The sequence below is a fragment of the Elgaria multicarinata genome, chromosome 1 (assembly GCF_023053635.1).
Source record: "Elgaria multicarinata webbii isolate HBS135686 ecotype San Diego chromosome 1, rElgMul1.1.pri, whole genome shotgun sequence".
Lineage (NCBI taxonomy): Eukaryota > Metazoa > Chordata > Lepidosauria > Squamata > Anguidae > Elgaria > Elgaria multicarinata.
This window is the reverse complement of record NC_086171.1, coordinates 212,996,211-213,021,376: the sequence shown is the minus strand read 5'-3', so window position 1 is coordinate 213,021,376 and position 25,166 is coordinate 212,996,211. Positions and strand designations below refer to the sequence as shown.

At 43.1% G+C, this 25,166-nt stretch overlaps 1 protein-coding gene across 1 annotated transcript in view; it reads left to right on the top strand.

Moving 5' to 3' along the window:
• Positions 1–25,166, top strand: part of RTEL1 (regulator of telomere elongation helicase 1) — a 106,428-nt gene that overhangs the window by 65,933 nt on the left and 15,329 nt on the right. The window contains exons 24-31 of the mRNA XM_063147301.1: positions 1,349–1,472; positions 7,089–7,239; positions 10,528–10,676; positions 13,728–13,823; positions 15,986–16,196; positions 18,275–18,412; positions 19,089–19,202; positions 23,521–23,766. Of these exons, the coding sequence (XP_063003371.1) occupies positions 1,349–1,472; positions 7,089–7,239; positions 10,528–10,676; positions 13,728–13,823; positions 15,986–16,196; positions 18,275–18,412; positions 19,089–19,202; positions 23,521–23,766 (1,229 nt within the window). The remainder of the gene's footprint in view (positions 1–1,348; positions 1,473–7,088; positions 7,240–10,527; positions 10,677–13,727; positions 13,824–15,985; positions 16,197–18,274; positions 18,413–19,088; positions 19,203–23,520; positions 23,767–25,166) is intronic.

The window sequence follows — 25,166 nt, the reverse complement described above, 5'->3', positions numbered from 1 at the left end:
AAAGCGACCCCTACCACTTGCAGCGGTCATGTAGCACTTCCTCGGGGCAAGCCCCATTTAAAAGGCATTGTCCTGACAGGGGTCATAGAGGAGTTGCCTGCCATGTTAGTGAGTTTTCCCCACTGGTCCTCATACAGATTGCTCTATTAGGATTGCTTGTGTGTGTGTGTGTGTGTGTGTGTGTGTGTGAGAGAGAGGGAGAGAGAGATCCAAGCCAACATCATATGCAGCCTTTGTGTGCTCCTGGCTCAAAATCAAAAATTCATAACCAGGGAAGCTAATATCTACCTCATATAATGGTCTACCTGTTTTGAAACAATGTCACATGCAACTGGTTTTCTCTTTCTAAGAAAAGGCCTCTAGGTATGGCATAGTCTGGGGCAGCTTTCTCCAACCTGGAACACCCCAGATGATTTGGACCTCGGCTCCCAGGATTCCTGAACTTTGGCCATGCTGACTGGAGCTGATGGGAGTTGAAGTCCAAAACATCTAGGTTGGGGGAAGTCCAGTCAATGTTCTTGACATCACCAAGGTACAAACTATAAAACAGATAACGTGAATGATATGGTTAAATTAATACACTTTTTAAAATTCTTAAATAGAAGTTGCAAAAGGGGAGGTCAGCTGGATCTAGGCACTATGGAGGGATGCCTGGCTGTTTCTTTCTCTCCTACTGATAGCAACCACATTGGTAAATGTATTTAAAATGGGAGTCTTGGAGCAATCCTTTTGTGTTTTTCTGGCCAGCACTTCAGGCAACAGCTTAATCCAGCTCTTCATAGAATCATAGAATAGCAGAGTTGGAAGGGGCCTACAAGGCCATTGAGTCCAACCCCCTGCTCAATGCAGGAATCCACCCTAAAGCATCCCTGACAGAGGGTTGTCCAGCTGCCTCTTGAAGGCCTCTAGTGTGGGAGAGCCCACCACCTCCCTAGGGAACTGATTCCATTGTAGTACTGCTCTAACAGTCAGGAAGTTTTTCCTGATGTCCAGCTGGAATCTGGCTTCCTTTATCTTGAGCCCATTATTGCAGTCCCAGAATCCCTTGCAGCCTCTGCTACTGGACTATCATTGCAGCTCTTGCAACAAGGAAGAACAATCAGGCAAATGTAATCATAAAGGGTACTGTTTATTGACTTTTATGATTTTCGTAATGAGGATGAAATTATTCTGGGTACCATACCTGGAGGTCTTTGCTTTTATCAGTGGCAGTTGCATGTGACCGAACTCTTAGACACGTAATATCACTTTCCTTCTAGGCTGTCTTGATGGGATTATGTTGTAAATATTTCCAGGCATGGCCTAGAAATACTATTTTTGACTGATGTTATTGTTTAATTCCCATCAGGTTCATGAATACAGATACAAGAGCTCAGTTGCCTTCCTGGGTCCGTCCTTACATCAAGATTTATGAAAATTTTGGGCAAGCTGTCAGAGAGGTGTCTCTTTTCTTCCGCGTTGCACAAAAATGTGTAGGTACCAAGAAACTAATGGTGAAAACTCCTAGTCTTCAAGGTATCTGAGGAATGCATTTCAGAAGCATGATTGGATCCTTAGACTCTTTGGTGTTTTCAGCTGCTCTTAGTTTAGAAACAGGAACAGATGTTCAGTTTGTAACGAAAGTAAGTTTCCATCCCTTGAGTTTTACCTTTGAGAGTCTCAAAATCAGGTAATGCATGAATTTGGGAGAGGAGCCATAGCTCAGTGGTACAGCACCTGCTTTGTATGTAGAAGTCCCAAGGTTCAGTTCCTATGATGATGATGATGATGATGATGATGATGATGATGATGATGCCCAATGCTGGGCCTCAAGGCAGCCTTACAAAGTTTAAAATATACATGGGGGGGAGGGAAACAAAACCATAAACAATTAAAAAAATACACAACAAAATTATAAGACATTAACATAGATGCAGGGCTGGATTATTCTCCAAAGGCCTGCTTGAACAAAAAAGTTTTAGCCTGCTTCCGAAAGCCCATCAAGGAGGGAGCCAGCCTAGCTTCCCTGGGAAGAGAGTTCCAGAGCACCGGAGCCGCCACCGAGAAGGCCCTCTCCCATGTTCCCACCAAGCGTGCCTGTGAAGAAGGTGGGACTGAAAGAAGGGCTTCTCCAGAAGATCTCAAGCATCTTCACGTAGAGGTAGAAAAAGAACCCTTTCTAAAACCCTGGAGAGCTGCTGCCAGTCAGTGTTGACAATACTGGGCCAGATGGGCCAAGGGTCCGATTCAGTATAAGATGACCCTTATACTCTTAAGTTTGGTCCAGAAAATGGCCTAAATGTATAAACGTGACTTTTTGGACATTGAACCAGATCTGTGAGGTTGGTTGTGCTGAGAGTTTGTGACTGGCCCAAAGTCACCCAGTGGGTTTCCATGGCCGAGTGGGGACTAGAACCTGGATCTCCCAACTCCCAGTCCCAGCATCTTAGCCACTACACCACACTGGCTCATTTACCCTATGCATTTACTCTATGCATGTTTAGCCAGAAAAAGTCTCAACAATTATCAGCAGTGCTCAGTTGGTTGGGGGAATGCTGGTAGCTGTAGAACGTTTTCCTGGTTAAACATGCATAAGATTGCACCCTTAGTGTAGCAACAGTACAACATGCAAACACAACTGAAATAACCTATTGACCTGCATATAGCTATACAGATACATAAAACTGTAGGGCTAAACTTCTTCTTGAGGGTCTATTGATCTAGATTTAGCTAGGGAGTATTAATTAAGTCTTTCCTGATGGTTACATGTGATTGTGGAGGTGTCAACCTTCACCCCAGCCCCATCGTGTTCAGAAGAGGGCAACCAGGATGATCAGGGGTCTGGAAACAAAGCCCTATGAAGAGAGACTGAAAGAACTGGGCATGTTTAGCCTGGAGAAGAGAAGATTGAGGGGAGACATGATAGCACTCTTCAGAGACTTAAAAGGTTGTCACACAGAGAAGGGCCAGGATCTCTTCTTGATCCTCCCAGAGTGCAGGACCCGGAATAACGGGCTCAAGTTAAAGGAAGCCAGATTCCCTCTGGACATCAGGAAAAACTTCCTGATTGTTAGAGCAGTACGACAATGGAACCAGTTACCTGGTGAGGTTGTGGGCTCTCCCACACTAGAGACCTTCAAGAGGCAGCTGGACAACCGTCTGTCGGGGATGCTTTAGGGTGGATTCCTGCATTGAGCAGGGGGTTGGACTCGATGGCCTTGTAGGCCCCTTCCAACTCTGCTATTCTATGATTCTATGATCGCTCTGGTTAGCTAAAGGAATGCAGGGTTGCCAGTATGTGTAAAATTAATTTTCAGCTGCATTGTTGTGCACGGCCCTTAGCTCTTTGGTTATTTTTCTAGAAAGGCAATCTCCCAAGGTCTTCTTTCCCAGCTTTCAAATGACGTGCAGATTTCCAGACTGATGTGATTTCTGTTCTTGCCGCAATCCAGAAGAGTGTTTATAAATCCTTAATAGTATATGCATGTTGACACCCATAAAGAGAGACAGTAGTCCCAGTTCTGCTATTTTATGTATGTCCCGATCTGTAACTTTTCTTGCTTTATTAAATAATAACAGAACTTACAAAATTAAGACGGACTTCCGATTTTCTCCACAGCAAAAATATGTAAAAATATTTTCTCTTACTCTATAATTACAAAAAAAAAAACACCAAAGAAAGTTCCCCTCTTTCTATTATCTTAAAGTTTTCTTCTTATTTGTTGAATCCACAGATAACCAAATCATTTTTTCCAGTTCCCACAAAAAGTCAATTGTAACTTTTCTTGCCAAGTGAAATATCTCTACCCAGAATCTCTATGACTTCGTAATCCCAACACAGGTGTTTAAAGGTCCCTCTCTGAGTGTAGCCTCTCCAGCATTGTGGGCTACTACTCCCTCTGTAAATATACCTGATTTTTTACGTGTGAGAGATATAGTGCTTTAATTGCATTTTCCCACAGCTTAGATGAAATTGATTTGTACAGGGACAGAGCCCACAATGAATTCTACTGGACTTGCTCAATGGTGATACTTAAATATACCTGCCTTATGCCTATGGTGACCATATTTGCTATTTACTGTTTTACTCTGTACAGCACCATGTACATTGATGGTGCTAAATAAATAAATAAATAAATAAATAATAATAATAATAATAATAATAATAATAAGAAAAGGAGGACAGGGCTCCTGTATCTTTAACAGCTGCATAGAAAAGGGAATTTCAGCAGGTGTCATTTGTATATATGGGGAACCTGGTGAAATTTCCTCTTCATCACAACAGTTAAAGCTGCAGGTGCCCTGCCCTCTTTTAAATCTGGTCACTCTAGTATAGCTCCTGCAGCTTTAACTGTTTTGATGGAGGGAATTTCACCAGGTGCTGTATGCATACAAGACACCTGCTGAAATTCCATTTTCAATACAACTGTTAAAGATACAGGAACCCTGTCCTCCTTTTCATATGGTCACCCTACCTATGCCATTAGTGTGCCTCAGTGATATTTTTATAAGCATTTTGTATGTTTGCAAGAATACAGTTGGGATTCATTTCTGTCAATAGGAATTCAAACTTGGGTAGAGGTCATACCACCTGTGCCTTCAGAATGTGCGATGAAATGTGTAATTTGGGCTAAATGGAACCTGTTGGTTTTAATATCTCATAATTTTTCTTTTAATTGAGGCCCCCTTTTGGTTCTAGGTCATTGAACAGATCTTTCACTATGTGCATGCCTTGTGTCTCCCAGTCCTGAAACTGTGTAAATTTATCAATATTAAAAAAATAAGGGATGACTTAGGAAAGGCATTGGGGTGAATGATACAATATTAATTTCCAATCCCATTTTCCCCATGCCTCCAATGTAGCAGTCAAGAGGGGATTACCTGGAGGTAAAAATATATTAATTCCCCCTATTTCATGGGGAGGGTATGTTCCTTAGGGTGCAGTCCTATCAGAATAGTTGTAAACAACCGAATTCAGGCAAACAACTATCCTAGGCAGGGCATGGTGACACATAGGGGACCGCCTCCATGCTCTGTCTGCCCTACAATTTTCTCTAGATGCTCAATTTCAGAATGTGCCACAATCTCATGCTGTGTGCAGGAAAAGCGGCATGATTAAAACAGCCCCTGAATGGGCCATGTGGTCTTTGTTTACTTCCTCTTTCCCCTTCCGGGCAGAAGAGAAAGTAATGAGGGACAAATGTGGGGACGGAGAAGCGACGGAAAGGAAACATGATTTCCCCCCATGTGATGACGCTCACTATACACTAAGAAAAATTACTGATTTTTTAAAATGCACCTTTGACTCTATTTTTCAGCTTTCTGAGTTCATCTGTAGGAGTCTGACACATCAGGCTTCTTTTGTACTAATTTGGCCCTTGAATGAGCTTTTTTCTGAACCCACCAGAAACACCAAATACAGAGTTAATCTTCTCCTGCAATTCTGTCTTAAATCGTATTAGCTTAGCTGTCGTTTTTTTTCTGTTCTAGATTTAAGTCCGTAGCTAAACGTGCCTAATTTTTTGCAGTCTCATTCAGTTCTTGAGAGACCTCATTTATTTGCATTTTGAAGGATCTGATCGTAGCAGGCTATTTTTGCCTCAGGCCCCTTAATTGTTCTGCAATCTCCATCATTGGGTTTCATCCTCCTTAGTTTCGCTGCTTCTTAAAGTTGAACTGCTTTTAGCTCCAGGGTTCATGGAACTGGGGAACATCGGGTTAAATGGCCGTATCAGTACGATGAGGGAATCACCCCCAAGCTTCACTGGCTAGAGATGTAAAATTTCCGGAAATTTTGAAGCCAATATTAGCACTTTTTACAGAATGGAAGTCACTTTGTTACTTTAGGGACATAAAATGTAATTAAGTCCAAGTTGGTTTGACATAAAATTCTTACATTAGGTATATTAAAAGTACAGTATATTCAAACCATTATTACAAATTGAATTTACTTTTTTATTTTGTTTTTGGAAACCAATGGAGCTACAAGCTTCTGAACTGTAAGGAACCTCTTTGGTTTTGACAGTTTATGTGGGCAAAATTAAAACAAAAACAGAAGAAGCCATCAATATTAGTAACAACGAAAATTATTTATGTCTCCACTAGTCCTCCACAGTGTCAAGCAGACATAAAGCCCCATTGCCATAAAAAGAACTGGGAAAAAGGGGAAACCAAGATTCAATGAATATACATGAAATTTAACCAGAGTCATTTCCTGAGCTGTAGCCATCACTATCAGTTTCAGTCTCTGCTTCGGTGGCAGTGCTGCCCCCTAGAGGCAGAAATGCATCTTGCTCTTGCATTTGAGAGTTGTAGTCTCAGTTTGCAACCTAGGACTTGCTTGTCCTCGGTGCACACAAATTGTGATAATTTGATACTGTACATAGTTTTTAGAAATCATTTGGAGAAGTAAACATTTGAACACCTTGTTTTAGACATTTTATTCATCATGCTAAAATAAAACATCCCAAAATCCATTTTTCTTCATTTTTTTCAATTTTTTGGAAAACAAAACCTTCAGAAAAAAACAGAAAACCCCGTTTCCCCCCCAAAATTTTTTTTTCAGGTTTCTTTCCAGCCCTTCACATCTCTATCACTGGCACAGGCTCTCTGAGCGAAGACTTTCACCACCTGCACTCTGCCTGTGGCTTTCCAGAAGAGTTCAGTCGATTATTTTTGGCCACAGACTGTTGGAGGGGATGCGTCTTTAATGTGATTCAGCAAAGCCATTCTTATTTCTTAAATTCCAGCGCCAGATAAGTCATAGGTTTCGTTTTATCATTCGAGAAATCCATGCACCAATAATGGAGCAGAAGAGAAAACATGAGAAGAGTCCAAGGGTCCATCTAGTCCAGCAGTCTGTTCACACAGTGGCCAAGCACACAGCTATTCAGGCGCTGCTGCTAGTATTATCATCATCATCATATTTATCTGTATCCCGCCTTTTGCCCAATACTGGGCCTGTATTAATCTGTCGTTGCTATAGCTAACTGCCGTCATCCTGTGTTTGGGTGGGAAGATTTTGTTTCTCTTTTTTCCCTCTCCCCTTGAGAGTCAGCTCATGAAGTTAAGCATTTTGGATTTCTCTAATGCTTCCAATCTATGCGCAGATGCCTGTGCCACCGCCTCGTGTTCCCTCTTGCACCACAACTGGAGAGGCAGGAGACTCTTCATCTTCTACCTCACACGAACAGCTCCTTTCTGTGAGGAGAGCCAGCAATTTAGATGACCACGTTCCTAGTTTGAAAAGGAAAAGGATAGGTAAGTACGTCCCTTTACCCAACACACCAAAATGTGTATTGGCACCATTTTCTTACAGAATGGAAACAGTGCCACCTTTGAATGCCCTGCTGAAGGAAATATGATTGCTTTATTTTTGACACTAAATCAAACATTCCTTTTTTATTATTGCATTTTCCTTCAAGGAACCCAAGGTGGCATACATAATCCTCCTCCTCTCCATTTTATCCTCACAACAACAGCCCTGTGAGGTAGGATGGGGCTTAGAGTCCGTGACTGGCCCAAAGTCACCCAGTGGGTTTCCATGGCCGAGTGGGGATTAGAACCCAGATCTCCCAACTCCTAGTCCAACACCTTAGCCACTACACCACACTGGCTAAACACCAGGTGTTTTGAACATTTCAGTGTTTTCTACATTTATTGCTTTGTTCATTAGTTTGTTGGTTGAATTGTTTTTATGCCTATTACTTTGTAATCTCATTGTTATTATATGGGATTTGTGTTTGTTTGTTTTTACATATTATGCACACTGCCCTGGAATCCCTTATTGATGGAGGTTGGCTTATAAATGTTAAAAATAAATGCATAAATAAGGCATTTTGTTTCAGGAGTAAACTGCATGCCCTCTGCTATATGGACACCGCGGTTTTGTAATACTCCACTGTGTGCGGTAAATATAGTGCATATGGCACCAAGTACATTCGCCTTTAATTAAGAAGGAGTTTGAAAAGACAAGAGTGCTTACCCTGAAAGTGTTTGAACTTACTCTGAAAGTGTTTAACCAGCAAAATCATGTTTGCCGCTGAAAGGTGGTTTCCATGCTATTTTGTAAGGCTCAGCATGTAGCCAACTGTAACTTGAGGCAGCAGAATACTTTGCTAGTTGAGACTATAAGGACTCTCACAATCTAGCATGGTTAGTAATATAATAATAATAACAATAATTTATTTCTTACCCGCCTCTCCGATTGGATCGAGGCCGGGAACAACAGTAAACATAAAATACATAAACTACTGATTAAAAACATGGTATATACTGTTTAACAACCTCCTAAAAGCGTCCTAAAAACATACTAAAATATCCTAATGTTTTTTCAGGATAGACCTGCCGGAAGAGATCAGTCTTTATAGCTTTCTTGAATGCGAATAAACTGTTGACGAGTCTCCTCCGGCAGGCCATTCCACAGTCTGGGAGCAGCAGAAGAGAAGGTCCTCTGGGTTATGGTTGTCAGCCTAGTCTTTGCTGACTGAAGGTAGATTCTTCCTAGAGGACCTGAGTGTGCGGGGCGGATTATATGGGAGAAGGTGATCCTGCAGGTAGCCTGGACCCAACCCATGTAGGGCTTTAAAAGTGATAACCCACACTTTATACATCGCCCGGAAACTAATTGGCAGCCAATGGAGAGATTTTAGGACTGGTGTGATGTGGTCACCCCTAGATGTTCCAGTGGCTGGCCTGAGACAGAGTTCTCTGTGAAATCTCTGCAAGCTGCTTATTATTATTAGCTTCTTCTTTTAAAAACTCTCTGGAAGATGATACTGTCAGTCGCCCAGATGCTTGACATCTGCCGTACTAACAAAGTTGTTTTTAAAGCCTAATCCGCACTTTCCTTTCCATATTCCAAGGCTTTTGTTTCATTGCTTTGTCTGTTGTTAGAAAGGGCAGCACATCTAGGGAGTGTGGGCTCCCTTACCTAGGGAGGTTGTGGGCTCTCCCACACTAGAGGCCTTCAAGAGGCAGCTGGACAACCATCTGTCAGGGATGCTTTAGGGTGGATTCCTGCCTTGAGCAGGGGGTTGGACTCGATGGCCTTGTAGGCCCCTTCCAACTCTGCTATTCTATGATTCTATGATCTTTCTGACAAACTTCATGGTGTCTTCAAGGCTGCTGTCAAGTTTGTTTCCAAAATGTCTAACCCTGGAGGATGACATTTATTTATTTATTTATTTATTTCAGGATTTTTATGCCGCCATTCAGCCAAAAAAGGCTCTCATGGCGGCTTACAAAGGTATTTCTTGACAGTCCCTGCCCACAGGCTTACAATCTAAAAGACATGACACAAAAGGAAAGGGGATTGGGAGGGAGGAGGGGGGGGTGCTATATAAATAAATAAGAATAATAATAATAATGACTTTTTTAATTAAAATTGGAGATGTATTTCATTCTTATACCCCCTCTTTTTACTCACTTTTGGAGTGCATAAAAAAAACAGTCACTTGCTCTCAGAGAAGCCTATCTTCTGAATTTTTCTGCCTCTTGACTGGAAGTCTAGACTACTGACTCAGGCGGAAGCACGCTCTAGGGGTTGGGTAAGCCTGCTGCGTTTCTGCATCTGGACTGATTAAGTGATCCAAAGCAGAGATGTAGCAGCATTATCTATTCCCAGCATAGGCTAACTGAAAGAAGAACAGCAGTAGAATGTGGAGAAATGTACCAGGCGGAGATCCAGCTACCACAGGCTCACAGGAGCCTTTAGCTTTTATTTTTTCATGCCACGTTAGCCGGCAACATAGCTCAGTGTTAGAACACAGGCGTTGCATGCAGAAGGTCTCAGGCCCAACTCGTAGCATCTCCATTAAAAGGACTTTGGAATTTACATGATGGAGAAGACCCTTCTCTGCATGAGATCCTGAAAAGCTGCTGCCAGTCAGAGCAGACAATACTGGGCTTAAATGGTCTATTAGTACAAGGTTTGTTTACGTTCTCTGATGAAAATGTGATAAGAAGCAATGGGGTGAAACTGAAAGAATGCAGATTTTGGTTGATGCCATTTGGAAGATTTCCTTCCTTGGATGTCAAACTATTTGAATAGACTGTAGGTGCGCTGCCTGCATCAGATGTGCCGCTGGTAATGCAGAGAGCCAACGTTAGTGGCACATCACTAAAGTGAAACAGACTCTCAGGTGAGCAGGAGGGCCCATGGGCTTGACTACATTGCAAATGTCAGCCATACTCTTGACTCCTGCCAGGGCCACAACTCAACTCAGTGGGCTAGAAGGAAAAATATTGTGTATTTACTGTTTAGTAGGGTGAGACAGTACTCTTTCCATTTCACACTTGACTTGCGACCCAGTTGCCCAACATGCATTAGATTAGAAAACAGGCTTCTGTTGGTCATGTTTTTAAACAGAGGATACTTCGTGTCCCAAGGGAGAGAGGTATATTAACTGTAGGATTCTTCAAAGATATTCTTGAAAAACCTAAAGTGGATGAACTCCTCTTGCTGTAGTCTTAACCTGTCCTGAGCAGAGAGAAATCAGGTAGGGCATTCAAAACGTAACTCCTTACAGACGGTGTATCTTGTGTCAGATAATGGCGTGGCCGGCCTGTGTGTAGAGTATGATCAGGGCCCGACCTCCTCAAGAAGGCAGCTTGCTGGCCTCCTGGATGCCCTGGAGCACAATGAAAAAAAGCACGGAGAGGCGGATGAGGAAGGCGGCTTGCCCGGAGAAGAGAAGGTATGGTCCCAACCAAAAGCATGTTGTACAATAGGATGTTGCTGTTAGGTGGTGTACTCAGGCTACTCAAGGGCCGTTTAACACAGTATAGAACCCTTACATGCCTTTGTATCCAAGGATCTTTCATGCTACAGGGAAAGCTATGGTGAAGATTGGTGCACAAGCGTGTACCTAATATTTCCGTAACATGTGAAAGCAATCATCCACAGGCTTAAGTTGTTCAGATTCTTGCACATTTCCTCAGATGTAAGTTCTCAAGTTTATCTGTGTGGGATTGCACTCCTAATCGCTGAGCGCTCAATGTAGGTAAAGTTAAAACACTGTCAAATTCCATGGATTTCACTGGGAGAGATTTTAAGCATATGCTTAGTTTTGTCCTTAATTTGCATCACTATTCCTGGAAAGAGCAAGGGAAATGTTCATGACTTAAATAGTCTTCCAGTATATGCTGAGGATGTATTTTTTTATTTAGAGGTGAATTGTTACAACTCTTTTAATTGTTACAGCTGACATATCAGAATTTCCACTGTTTCCTTACTGGTCTAGACAATCATGATTACATTACAACCACCCTGCTTCCTTGTCAGTGGTTGCATGGAGACTATTGGTTTGAATGTAAGATTCTGTGTGGAGGGTATTGGGTTGAATGTAAGAAGCTTTCTAAGACAGGCACTCACTGATATTTGAGAGATGTTCTGGTCCTCATTCTGGTGGTTATCTGTGCTTGCATGCCACTTCTTGTTTTGGGGGAGTACATTATTATCATGTCTTGAAATAATGCAGATTCAGGACTGTGTACTTGGTACTTCCTCCTCCCTTTCAAAAAGCACCTGAAGACATTTCAATCCTCCCCACTGTCGTGTTTCTCAGAAAACTCCTGCTTTCGATGGGAGGCAAATGACGAGGCTTGCTATGTAATCCACAAAGCTTTTATTAAGCAACAAACATCTCTTCTACCTGAAGAGAGCCTAACCTCTTGGAAACGTCCCCCTAGGCAAAACTATGCAAACTAAGCAAGACAATTGTCCGCTCAAGAAGTATAGGAAGCCACTTCCCAAACGCCCCGTAACTTCAGAGAGCCTGGTGTGGAGGCAGGTACTGGTGTAATCGAACCGACTTTCTCACACCTTCCTTCCAACCCATGTGTTTGAGCTTCCAGCAGACTCTAGCATCAGCTAGCTTGTCGGGACGTTCACCTCTGGAAGAAAGCTCACTTCCCACTGAGTGTGTAGGATTTGGCCTTGAGGAGATAAGCTCTGGAGAGGGCTGACTCCCAGCTGGGGAATCGCTCCTGAGAGCTTCCTCCTCCACTGGAACAGGCTGGCTGGTGTCTGGTGCCGCCTCCTCTAGTTCCGAATCTGATTCTGATTGATTACCTGAAACATCTTCTCCTAAAACAAGGGCAGTACGGTTAGACATGACACCCAATTCCTTTAAGGCAAACCTTTGTTTGCTGCCTTTTTCTCTGTTAAAACTTACTAAATTCATTTTTAGTACATATTATAGTATCTCACTGTGCAATCTTTTTTTAATGTAAAGTAGCTGTGTTTTATTGTGTTAAGTTTTAGGTACTTTGAGTATCCGTGGAAGCTCTATAAATTACAAGTATGAGCTTGTAGGCAGCATCCTGGTATAATCCCGGATTATTCTTTTTCAAAAGGCAGTTGAAATTGAACGTAAAATTCTGATTCTCAGATTTCTTGGAAGGGTTTTAATCCAGAAAACAACACACACACACACACACCCCAGTGTTGTGGTTGTGATCTGAATCTCTCTCATGTGAACATGCACACACTCACATGCAAACATATATATATATATGCCTGTGGATACTTTTTACAAAAATGTCGGGAGGCAGGAGTGCTGATCATGTTGTTTGTCAATTATGACCCTCTTCTGTTATTTTTACAACCTTTCTCAAAAAGGTATTGATTTATTACCATTCTGTACCAACCAATAGATGAAGCTCTCTGGGTTGTTGTTTTTTTTAATTTTTTTTAATATTTATTAAACTCTATTTAACAAAGCAGTTTTAAAAAAGTTAAAGATATATATAAAAACATACAAGTCAGACAGCGTTTCTAATAAATACACAAACACGATTTCTGTAGATGCCGAACCGAGCTTGTTTCCTTCAATTTACTGTGGTCAGGGGAAGATTTGTTAAACCAGAGTTGGATGCCACATCTGTACCATTGATGTAATCAAGAAAAGGAGACCATATTTCATTGAATGGGTCATAGCTAAGTTGGCCCGACGAGACTCTGTGGTGGTAGGTTAATTTTTCAGAGCAGGCTATATCCCACACTTTCCCTTTCCATCCAGTGAGTGTAGGGCTCTTCGGATCCTTCCAGTGTTCGGCGATTTCTAAACGAGCTGCCGTAAGGAGGATAAATACCAATTCTTTATGGGTAAGGGAGGGGTTTAGAGCATAATCTTTCCAGAACCAAGCCTGGCCCTGCTGTCCCTCTCTGGGTTTTTGTGGGGGGTTTTGCTTGTTGCAAAGGGTTTCTCATTTGCTGAGTGTTCGACTTGGCATTTGTACATTGTCAGCCTTTTTTTTTTAACTTTAAACTGTTTAATTCCCCCCCACCCCACCCCTTTTGAATTGAAACCTAAAAGAAAATAGTGGGGTTTCTTGCTGGTTATTTGTGTGCGCTTTTGACCATCTTAGGTAAAGAAATATTTAAACCAAATAAAGTAGGAAAATTCAGGGGAAGAAAGAAGATTGAACTTGATACCACTTTGACCTAGAATTGTCAGCGTTTCTATCTGATGCGGGAAATCCCGGACTTTCAAGTATTGAGTTTCTTTCTATCTGCCCCGTCTTGAGGACAGTGACCTCCCAGTCTTGCCCTGATTGTTCTCAGATTCCTCTCCATTAAGCAAGTGTGCTTCCAGAAATTTGAAGTTTCTGTTACATGCTGTGTGACCTACTGGGAGTAAAATTTGTTCTATGGCCTTGAATGATACCAAGATAGGCATGTTTTAATCCAGAAAATGCTCCAAAAGGAAGGGACGGGGTGGTATTAACACTGTAATCTTTTACAGGCAAAACGTTTGTCAACTTTATGCCTTCAGCATGACAAAAGGCTTATGGACGGGCAGAAAGGAGGCAGAAAAAAGATCAAGATAGTCAGCAATCTGGTATGTGGCACTGGAACCTAGAATGAAAGGTATATTGGGAGTCCATGCATAGTGAAGGCAGTCTTTGAAAACTGTTAGGTAGCACTAAACCAGCAAGGAGTATTTTTCTGTACACTTGAAAGTTTCTGTGAAATGCACAATTGATCAGGCTTTCGGGTGCACCGTACGATTTCTCAGCCACCCTGTCATTAGGCTGAGATTCAGGAGTTGGGGGACGCAAGCGTAGCTCAGCATTAGAGCACATGCCTTAGCTGCAGAAAGTCCCAGGTTGAATCCAGTTGCACCCCCAATTTTTGAGAGTTTGGGTAGCAAGTGATGGGGAAATACTCTCTCTGGCAAGACCCTGGAGAACCACTTGCCAGTCAGAATAATCTCTTCAGGCATAGTCGTGCTTAGCAGGACGGAAATAGTCCTCCATTCTCTCTCTCTCTCTCTCTCTCCCTCCCCCCTCCTCTTTCTCTGTATCCCTACCCAAGCTATAGCAGACAACCAGTTAGTTCAACCTATCCAAACCGTTAGTTACATCTAGAAATCTCTGTGCTTCTGTCAAGCCATTAATTTCCCTCTAGGTTGATTGAACTAGTTGGTCCTTAATGAATGCTAAATAGTCTTTGGTGTTCGAGAGACTTTAGAATCTCATTTATAAAATATGGGAACCTGCTTTTTTTTTCCCCTCCCCACTTCCCCACCTGTTTGGGGATGGGGGGTTAGGCTCAGAGGAAGCATCTCTTATTAATTAATTTATTTACAATATTATATATACCGCTCTCCATTCAAAATTTCAGAGTGGTGTACAAGATAAAATACAATAAAAAAGCTTAAAATAGTTTTTTAAAAGCAAAGTGAACTGTGAACTGTGGCTGGTCATTAAGGAAAGGCATCTTTGAACAATGATGTTTTCAGGAGATGCCGAAAGGAATACAAAATTGGCACTTGTCTGACCTCCAGAGGCAGGGAATTCCACAGGAGGGGGGCCACCACACTGAAGGCTCTTCCCCTGGTGGACTCCAATTGGAGGATGGGTTTATGTGGAACCACCAGGAGCATGCCCTCAGATGACCTCAGTGACCAGGCAGGTTGGTAGGGGAGAAGGCGCTCTCTCAGGTATCCTGGTCCCAAGTTGTTTAGGGCTTTGTACACAAGTACAAGAACCCTAAACCTGGCCCGGTAGTGAATAGGCAGCCAGTCCAGTTCCCTCTGCAGAGGAATTACATGCTGGAAAGGGGCAGCTCCAGACAACAGCCGAGCTGCAGCGTTCTGCACTAGCTCCAGCTTCCGGAGCAGCTTTAAGGGCAGCCCCACATAGAGTGCATTGCAGTAATCCAATCTTGAGGTTACCAATGCCTGTACCACCGTGGCCAAGCTATCTCTTCACCAAATTCCCAACCTTTATAATTATCGCTGAAGTTATTGTCGTAGCAGCAGCCTGGCAGGTATTGGACTTGGAGGGAGAGGGGCAAAGAACACCCCGGGGGGGTGTTGCATAGGGGGTTTGCATGAATATTTTGAATATTCAATGCCTGGCCACTGTTCGTCATGTTGGTGTGGGTTGTGCAAGGTATGAAGAACCCTTGCATAACCTGGCAACAGACCATGGGTTATGCAAGGGTTGTTTAACCTTCACATAACCCACCGCCTGGATTCACACGGCATGATTAGCTGTGGCTGGACTTGAATATGAAAATGTATGTATTTAAGCCACGGTGAGTTGCAGCATGTGCCGGTCAGGTCACAACCATGGCTTGTCTGAAATCAACGGTAGTGGTTAGTTGGCATTGTTTATAAACTACCCACCAACCTAAAATAGCGCATGGGTTCTGGGTAGTTTGGTAACTATGGCAACAACCTGTCTTCGCTGAGTTCAGACGACATACCGCAGTCATGGCTTGAATATTCAAAATAGCCTCCACACACACCACTGCCCACTGTGGCTAAAATAAACCACGGTGGGCTGTTTGATTGTGCGAAGCGGCCCACTGTCTCAGAGCCCAATTTCCCCTCCCGTCGATGGGTTCAGAGGGAAAGGAAAAGGTCAGCTTTTGTTTGCTAAGTTGGTTGCTATGGGGAAGGAAGGTAGTTCAGAGGAAGTGAGTTAAAGGGATTTTATCACGGCCGGGCCTTGCTCTCTTATCTTTTCCCCTCTCTGCCATTCTTAATTACAGCAGGCTGGTAAAGTACCAGAGCCCTCAGAGCCCAAAACAGCAAGGGCTGCAGCTTTCATCGCAACAGTGAAGCAATCCCTGAGCCAGCTAAATTTCAACACATTCTCAAGGGCCCTCCAGCAGTACAAGAACACAAATGACTTCAACGCTATGTTATCACAGATGAGTGCACTTTTTGTGGAAGACCAGGAAAAGCACGTCCTGCTGCGAGGTATTGTATCCTCATAGATGTCTCTTTTGAGCACCTGCTGCTTTCCTTGCCTGAATTACTACGATTAGAATGAATGAAAAGGCTGGCTGCATTCCCCTTACTGCCATTTTTGCAAAGTACAATGCAGAAAACGTCACTCGGTGCTCGTCGCAATTGCCTTTTTTTTTCTTCAGCTGCACAAACATGAAGCAATCTAGCTGTTTTGGGCTTCTCGTTATAGAAGAAATCAAAACTGTGCTGGAGATTGCAGTACCACAGCTATACTATTGTGCGATTTACTTGTTTAATCTCAATTTTACTCAGAGGCATGTGATTCATGCTTTATCCAGGGGAGAAATCCTGTTTTGTGCAATGCAAGTGCGTTACAACTAGAATCTCCTTAACCATGAGGGTGTGCGGTGGGCCAGTGCTTGTAATTTAAGCATTCCTTGTACTGCTCTGAAGACATAAAAGAAGTGCTAACTTCATAGAATCATAGAATAGCAAAGTTGGAAGGGGCCTACAAGGCCATCGAGTCCAACCCCCTGCTCAGTGCAGGAATCCACCCTAAAGCATCCCTGACAGAGGGTTGTCCAGCTGCCTCTCGAAGGCCTCTAGTGTGGGAGAGCCCACAACCTCCCTAGGTAACTGATTCCACCGTCGCACTGCTCTAACAGTCAGGAAGTTTTTCCTGATGTCCAGCCGGAATCTGGCTTCCTTTAACTTGAGCCCGTTATTCCGTGTCCTGCACTCTGGGAGGATCGAGAAGAGATCTTATACCCCTTCCCTGTTCATAGATCCATTCATCCCCCACAAAGGTTATGAGGAGTATTCAGTGTCTTTCAGGTGGGGTGGAAAAATTAAAAAGAAATTTCATCTTTTAAAAACAAGGTAGCCAAGGCTTTTTTTTTTTGGAAAAATAATAATAATTTTTTAACCAAAAAGAAGAAAAAAGACGCTTTGCCACTAATTCAATTTTTATTTATTTATTTATTTATTACATTTATATTCCGCCCCATAGCCGAAGCTCTCTGGGTGATTTACAAAAGTTAAAAACAGTAAACATTAAAAACTATACAAAAGTTAAAAACCATCAGAAACATAAAAACAACAGTATCCATTTAAAAACAACAGTTCAGGAAGCAGCTTAGCTACTCCAGGACGCACCAGATTCCTGGGACACCATTGCCACATCATGAGGTGGCATAATTCACAAGGAAGTTCTGTCCCAGGAACACACCCAGCTACCTCTTGGAGTCATGGAGTTGGAATTGTTGTTGTTGTTGTTGTTATTTCTTACCCATCTCTCCCTCTGGATCGAGGTGAAGTACTAGAGCAAACAACTGTAAAAACCTTGTTAAAAATAAGCCCTGAGGAAGGACGCATTGCGTCCAAAACGCGTAGGCGCTTGGCACTTTCATTAAACTTTTTTACAAATAATATTTTGCAGACGATATCCTTGGTTCCGCCCTTGCCTTTGGCCTGTTTTTCACTCCCTTATGGGGTTTTCCTTCTTTTTCTGCACTTATTTTTTCAACGTGCCTGAAGATTAATGCAATCCTTAGGCGGCATTTTCGCCTCCTACTCCTGAAACCTATGAGTGGTAAGCGGCAGTTACTGCAGCCGAAACACTCCCCACGGCCTGAGTTCGATCCCAGCGGAAGCTGGCTCAGGTCAACTCAGCCTTCCATCCTTCTGAGGTCGGTAAAATGAGTACCCAGCTAGCTGGGGGAAAGGTAACCACGACTGGGGAAGGCAATGGCAAACCACCCCGCTACAAAAGTCTGCCAAGAAAACGTCAGTGAAAGCAGGCGTCCCTCTAGGAGTCAGTAATGACTCCAGTGCTTTGTACGAGAGCTTCCTTTCCTTTCCTTTTCCTAGGTGGCATTTTCACCTCCTCCCCCTGAAACCTATGAATTTCTGCTGGGACCAATATTTTGGCCCAGCACTAAAATACATATATTGAAATGCGTAGGTGAGAGTGGCAAATTTCTAAGAACATAGAGGGACTTGGAATAGACTGCCCTGATAACATCTGTGTAAATTTCCAGTGGGGACTTAAACTTTCTTCTTCTTCCTCCTCTTCTTCTGATTGGAAGAGTTTTACCAGTTCATTCGGCCGCAGCACAAAAAGCAGTTTGACGAAGCTTGCTGCGGCTTGACTGGAGCGGGTTGTGGCTACAAACCTGAGCACAGCCTTCTGCGGGAGGAGAGGCTGCTTCTGGCCAAGAACGGAGGTGAGATCAGCCTTTCATTTGAAGAGTTGGCAGCCCTGGCAAGGTTTCTGGCTCTCTGGGCATATTTTCACCCAAGAACAGGAGGAGATCTCTTCTCCTGGGATGGGAGACAGGAAGGCAGTGGCAACCCGCTTCCCAGAAGTGGAACTAGCTCCTCTGACAAAGTTCTTCCTTTCTCCTAGCCCTGAGAAAAGAGATTCCTTAAAAGATTTTTAAAAAGAGGTTTTACCAATCATGTTGAGATATAAGAATAAGGCTACATTGGTAGAGCCTCGTGTGGCGCAGAACGGTAAAGCAGCAGTTTCTGCAGCTGAAACTCTCTCCACGGCCTGAGTTAGATCCCAGCGGAAGCTGGTTTCAGGCAGCCGGCTCGGGTCGACTCAGCCTTCCATCCTCCCGAGGTCAGTAAAATGAGTACCCAGTTAGCTGGGGGAAAGGTAATAAAGGCCGGGGAAGGCAACGGCAAACCACCCCGCTATAAGGCCTGCTAAGAAAACGTCAGCGAAAGCTGGTGTCCCTCCAAGAGTCAGTAATGACTCAGTGCTTGCGCGAGAGGTTCCTTTCCTTTCCTTCTACATTGGTAAGACTTCATTAGGCCTGGGGGGTGGGAGGGTTTTGCCAACAGCCCTCTTCACTTAATCAGTATCTATGTCTGGTTCTCTTCAATATTTATTAGAAAAGGAATGTGAGAAGAAAATCACCTTTTTGGAGAATTCATCTGGGCAGCTTGACTCTGAGCAGCACTTGAACAAAGGAGGATCTCACCTAACATCCATGTCAGATGCCACAGGTATGATTTGCGTAAAGAAGTAATAAGAACATCAGAAGTGCCCTGATGCTGGATCAGACCAAGGGTCCATCTATTCCAGCACTCTGTTCACACAGTGGCTAATGCAGAAGAAGTGCTGAACTGGATCAAATCAAAGGACCTATCTAGTCCAGTTTTCTTTTGACACAGAATGATAATGGATGTATAGGGGGAGAAGTCGTTTTCAGTTTCTGTATGCCACTCAAAGAGCGTCATCACAAGGGGCGGGGGAATTGCGTTTCCTTACCGACACTTCTCTGCCCACGCTTCTGTCTCTCATTACTTCCTCTTTTGAAAGCTGAAGTAAACAACGTGCACGTAGCTGATTCGGTGGGGCATTTTAGCTTCGGCTATTGGGCGGTATAAAAATGTAATAAATAAATAAATAAAATAAAATCTTTACACACTTACTTTAAAAGTTGGATTTTGGGGGTCTCTTTTGTGATGGGAAACCGAGTAGGAGGCGCACGGGAAGCGGACATTGTTGTCTAAAGGCGCACATCCATAAGTGAGCAGTAGTGAGCATGCGATAAATGATGAACCTCATCAGACAATGCAGCATGTGATGGTTTCAAAAAGAAAGAAAGCTGTCTCTCGGGCTCAGGCCACATCATTGTACAGTCCTTGAGCTGAGCTTAAAATCATGAGATTTTCTCAGTGTGTTTTTTCTGCAAACACCTCTGTTGTCCCAATAAAAGAGATGACATTCCCCCCCCTCCCCCTTAGAAAACCCCACCTCCACAAATGAGTATAAGCATTCTTCTGCAAGCTGTTCTTACCCTTTTGGTCTTTTCTCCTTCATGAAGTCATGGAAATTGAGAGCTCATTAAAAGAGCTCGTATGAATTTGTAGCATTTCTCAGTGAGAAAATGGAAACATTTCTTTAATTGCCTTGAATGTAGGTCAAGAAAGAAGGCCATGTCTGACGATGAACAATAGAAGTATTTTAGCGTGTGGCATGTTTACATCTTTACAGTTGTTCAACACTGTCTAATAGGCTAAATTTTGTTTCTTACACATTCTTGAACCAGGGCGATTTTTATTTATTTATTTATTACATTTTTATACCGCCCAATAGCCGAAGCTCTCTGGGCGGTTCACAAAAATTAAAACCATAATAAAACAACCAACAGGTTAAAAGCACAAATAAAAAATGCATTATAAAAAGCTCAACCAGGATAAAAACCACGCAGCAAAATTGATATAAAATTAAAATACAGAGTTAACACAGTAAAATTTAAATTTAAGTTACAATTAAGTGTTAAAATACTGAGAGAATAAAAAGGTCTTCAGCTGGCGACGAAAGGAGTACAGTGTAGGCGCCAGGCGGACCTCTCTGGGGAGCTCATTCCACAACCGGGGTGCCACAGCGGAGAAAGCCCTCCTCCTAGTATTATTATTATTATTATTATTTATTTATATAGCACCATCAATGTACATGGTGCTGTACAGAGTAAAACAGTAAATAGCAAGACCCTGCCGCATAGGCTTACAATCTAATAAAATCATAGTAAAACAGTAAGGAGGGGAAGAGAATGCAAACAGGTACAGGGTAGGGTAAGCAGGCACAGGGTAGGGAAAAACTAACAGTAGAAAGTAACAGTAGAAGTCTGCACAACATCAAGTTTTAAAAGCTTTAGGAAAAAGAAAAGTTTTTAGTTGAGCTTTAAAAGCTGTGGTTGAACTTGTAGTTCTCAAATGTTCTGGAAGAGCGTTCCAGGCGTAAGGGGCAGCAGAAGAAAATGGACGAAGCCGAGCAAGGGAGCCTCACTTCCTTTGGCAGGGGCTCACGGAGAAGGGCCCCTGTAGATGATCTTAAGGTCCGGGCAGGTACATATGGGAGGAGGCGTTCCTTCAAATAACCTGGCCCCAAACCATTTAGGTTTTTCCCAGCTTTTACTTTAGTTTCTGTTTTTTTTAAAAAAAAAAACTTAGAGAGAGATGTGGATAGAATCATAAAACAGAGTTGGAAGGGGGCTATAAGACCATCAAGTCCAACCTCCTTCTCAATGCAGGAATCCACCTTAAAGCATCTTTTGAAGGGCTCTAGGGTGGGAGAGCCCACAACCTCCCTAGGTCATTGGTTGCATTGTCGTACTGCCCTGAAATGGAGGAACAGTGACTCAGTGATCGAATGCATGATTTGCACGCTGAAGTTCCCAGGTGTTTGATCCTAGCATCTCTACCTCGGGCTAGAAAAACTCCTGCCTTGAAATCCCAGAGAGCTGCTGCCCGTCAGTGTTGACAACACTGAGCTAGATGGACCATTGTCTCAGAATAATGCGGTTTCCTAAGTTCCTAGGACATTGCCTCATAAAACCAATATCTGCAGGTTAGTTTTGCACCTGAGACTACTGTGCCACAATCTGTGCATTCTGGACCTACAGAGTTTATTATTATTATTATTATTATTTATTTATTTATATAGCACCATCAATGGTGCTGTACAGAGTAAAACAGTAAATAGCAAGACCCTGCTGCATAGGCTTACAATCTAATAAAATCATAGTAAAACAATAAGGAGGGGAAGAGAATGCAAACAGGTACAGGGAAGGGTAAGCAGGCACAGGGTAGGGAAAAACTAACAGTAGAAAGTAACAGTAGAAGTCTGCACAACATCAAGTTTTAAAAGCTTTAGGAAAAAGAAAAGTTTTTAGCTGAGCTTTAAAAGCTGCGGTTGAACTTGTAGTTCTCAAATGTTCTGGAAGAGCGTTCCAGGCGTAAGGGGCAGCGGAAGAAAATGGACGAAGCCGAGCAAGGGAAGTGGAGACCCTTGGGCAGGCGAGAAACATGGCATCAGAGGAGCAAAGAGCACGAGCGGGGCAATAGTGTGAGATGAGAGAGGAGAGATAGGAAGGAGCTAGACCGTGAAAAGCTTTGAAGGTTAACAGGAGAAGTTTATATTGGATTCTGAAGTGAATTGGAAGCCAATGAAGCACAATTTGCTTGTGCCAGGGCCTTCTCTGTAGCGGCACCCAGTTGTGGAATACCCTTCCCTCGAAGGCTCTACTGGCGCCGACACTAGTTTCATTTCGGCGCCGAGTTAAAACACGGCTTTTTATCAAAGCCTTTGAGGGCTACATTCTCCATGGTTGCATATAGTTTTAATTGTTTTTATTGCTTTTTTTTTTTAAAACAAATCCCGGCTGGTTTAAAATTGTTAACGATTTAATACTTCTTTAGCTGTGTATATTATTTATTACATTGTTCTGATCTTGTCTGTACACTGCCCTGAGATCCCAGTGATATAGGGCGGGATACAAATGTTTTAATAAATGTCATTACCTTCCTGATATAAGGAGCACTGTTAGCATCAGGCTGTCTCATCTGGAGCATTCTTTAGTATTTTGTAACTGTTGGGATATCCTACTTAGCTTTTTATCTTTTTTCCAAGGTGTTTTTTTTTTAATATCTTCTGCCAAGACTCTCGTTCACGCACTGGTTATCTCTCGGTTGGACTACTGCAACCTTCTTCTCTCTGGCCTTCCTTCGTCTCACATCAGTCCGCTGGTCTCTGTCCACCACTCTGCCGCTAAGATCATCTTCTTGGCTCGCCGCTCTGACCATGTCACTCCACTTCTGAAATCTCTCCATTGGCTTCCAACTCACTCCAGAATCCAATATAAACTTCTCCTGCTGACCTTCAAAGCTCTTCACGGTCTAGCTCCTGCCTATCTCTCCTCTCTCATCTCACACTATCGCCCCGCTCGTGCTCTCCGCTCCTCTGATGCCATGCTTCTCGCCTGCCCAAGGACCTCCACTTCCCTTACTCGGCTTCGTCCTTTTTCTTCTGCTGCCCCTTACGCCTGGAACGCTCTTCCAGAACACTTGAGAACTACAAACTCAATCACTGCTTTTAAAACTCAGCTAAAAACTTTTCTTTTCCCTATAGCCTTCAAATATTGAGTTTGTTCTGACTCTATACTGTTTAGCTTCACCCTACCCGGTGCCTGTTTACACTTCCCTGTGCCTGTTTGCATTCTCCTTCCCTCTTTATTGTTTACTACAACTTATTAGATTGTAAGCCTATGCGGCAGGGTTTTGCTATTTACTGTGTTATCTGTACAGCACCATGTACATTGATGGTGCTATATAAATAAATAAATAAATAATAATAATAATAATAATAATAATAATAATAATAATAACGTATCACTCTCCATCCTGTCCTCAGCTGTTTCAGAGCAGTAGCAACAAAACACGCGTGCACAAAGGACAAGAATACAACACACACACACACACACACACACACACACACACGGAGTATCTTTATGTGCCCTGTGTTGTGCTTTTTTCTCAGGGGGGAGCTGTGCCGACGTGACTGAGGATCCCTCCAAGAAACCATCCCACCCTCAGAAGGAGAGCCGCAACCAGATAATCCGGTCAGCCTATCTGAGTGACCTCAAGACGGCTCTAGACAAAAGCAGCTTCAACAGCTTCTTTTCGGCACTCTCAGCATACAAGAGGACGGATGACTATAACGCCATGGTGTCTGTGGTGGCCGCCCTCACCACAGGGAAGCCGGAACATTTTCATCTGCTACAAAGCAAGTACCTCCCTGTTCCATTTTCCATGGTGGTTTGATGGACATAGAGCTGTGCTCTTCCCGCTCATATCTAAAAGTAGTGTGTAAAGCAACAGGATCAACTTGGTGGCAGATAACACAGTGGGCTATTTATTTCTAAACCCGCTGCCGTGGCACAGACCAGCAGAATCTTTCATAGGGGGGGCGGGGGAGTGGGTTTTACAGGCAGATGTCCACTGATTTATGTGACTCACATCGGTGAACTTGGGATATTAATCTCAGCTGTGCCGTTCTGCAACCAATAGGACCTTCCACTGTTTCCCATTTTCAAAGATCGCCATATTCACCCTTCAGAATTTCAAATTTAAATTCAACAGGATAGTTTAAATGTTGTTGTTGTTATTATTTATTGCGTTTTTATACCGCCTAATAGCCGAAGCTCCCTGCGCGGTTCACAAAAACTAAAACAATTCAAAGTATAAAACAAACAGTATAAAAACATGATATAAATACACATTAAAATGGATTAAAACATACCATACAGGATTAAAACATCCTGAAAACATTCTGAAATTCCACTGGATAGGCCTGCCGGAATAGATCAGTCTTTATTGCTTTTTTAAATTCTAAAAGACTGTCAAGTTGACGAATCTCCTCCGGCAGGCCATTCCACAGTCTGGGAGCAGCAGAAGAAAAGGTCCTTTGGGTAACAGTTGTTAATCTAGTTTTTGCTAGCTGAAGTGGATTCTTCCCAGAGGACCTGTGTGCGGGGCGGATTGTACGGGAGAAGGTGATCCTGCAGGTAGCCTGGACCCAAACCATGTAGGGCTTTAAAGGTGATAACCAACACTTTGTATTTTGCCCGGAAACTAATCAGCAGCCAGTGAAGAGATTTTAAAACTGGTGTAACGTGGTCACCCCTAGGTGACCAGCCTGGCTGCGATATTTTGGACTAATTGAAGTTTCCAGACTAGGCACAGAGGTAGACCTATGTAGAGTGCATTGCAGAAGTCGAGCCTCGAAGTTACCAGTGCATGCACCACCGTCTTTAGGTCTTCCGATTCTAGGAAGGGGCGCAGCTGGTGTATCAGCCGAAGCTGATAGTAGGCACTCCTGGCTGTCACATCTATTTGAGCTGTCGTTTATTTATTTATTTTTTATTTTATTTATTACATTTCTATACCGCCCAATAGCCGGAGCTCTCTGGGCGGTTCACAAAAAATTCCATCGTTTGGAGCGATGGATCCAGGAGCACCCCCAAGCTGCGAACACAGTCTTTCAGGGGGAGTGTAGCCCCATCCAGAACCGGTTGACACACCTCCAAACCCAGGTTGTGGCCTTTGACAGCGAGTACCTCTGTCTTGTCTGGATTCAGCTTTAGTTTGTTTTTCCTCATCTAGCCCATGACCGCCTCCAAGCAT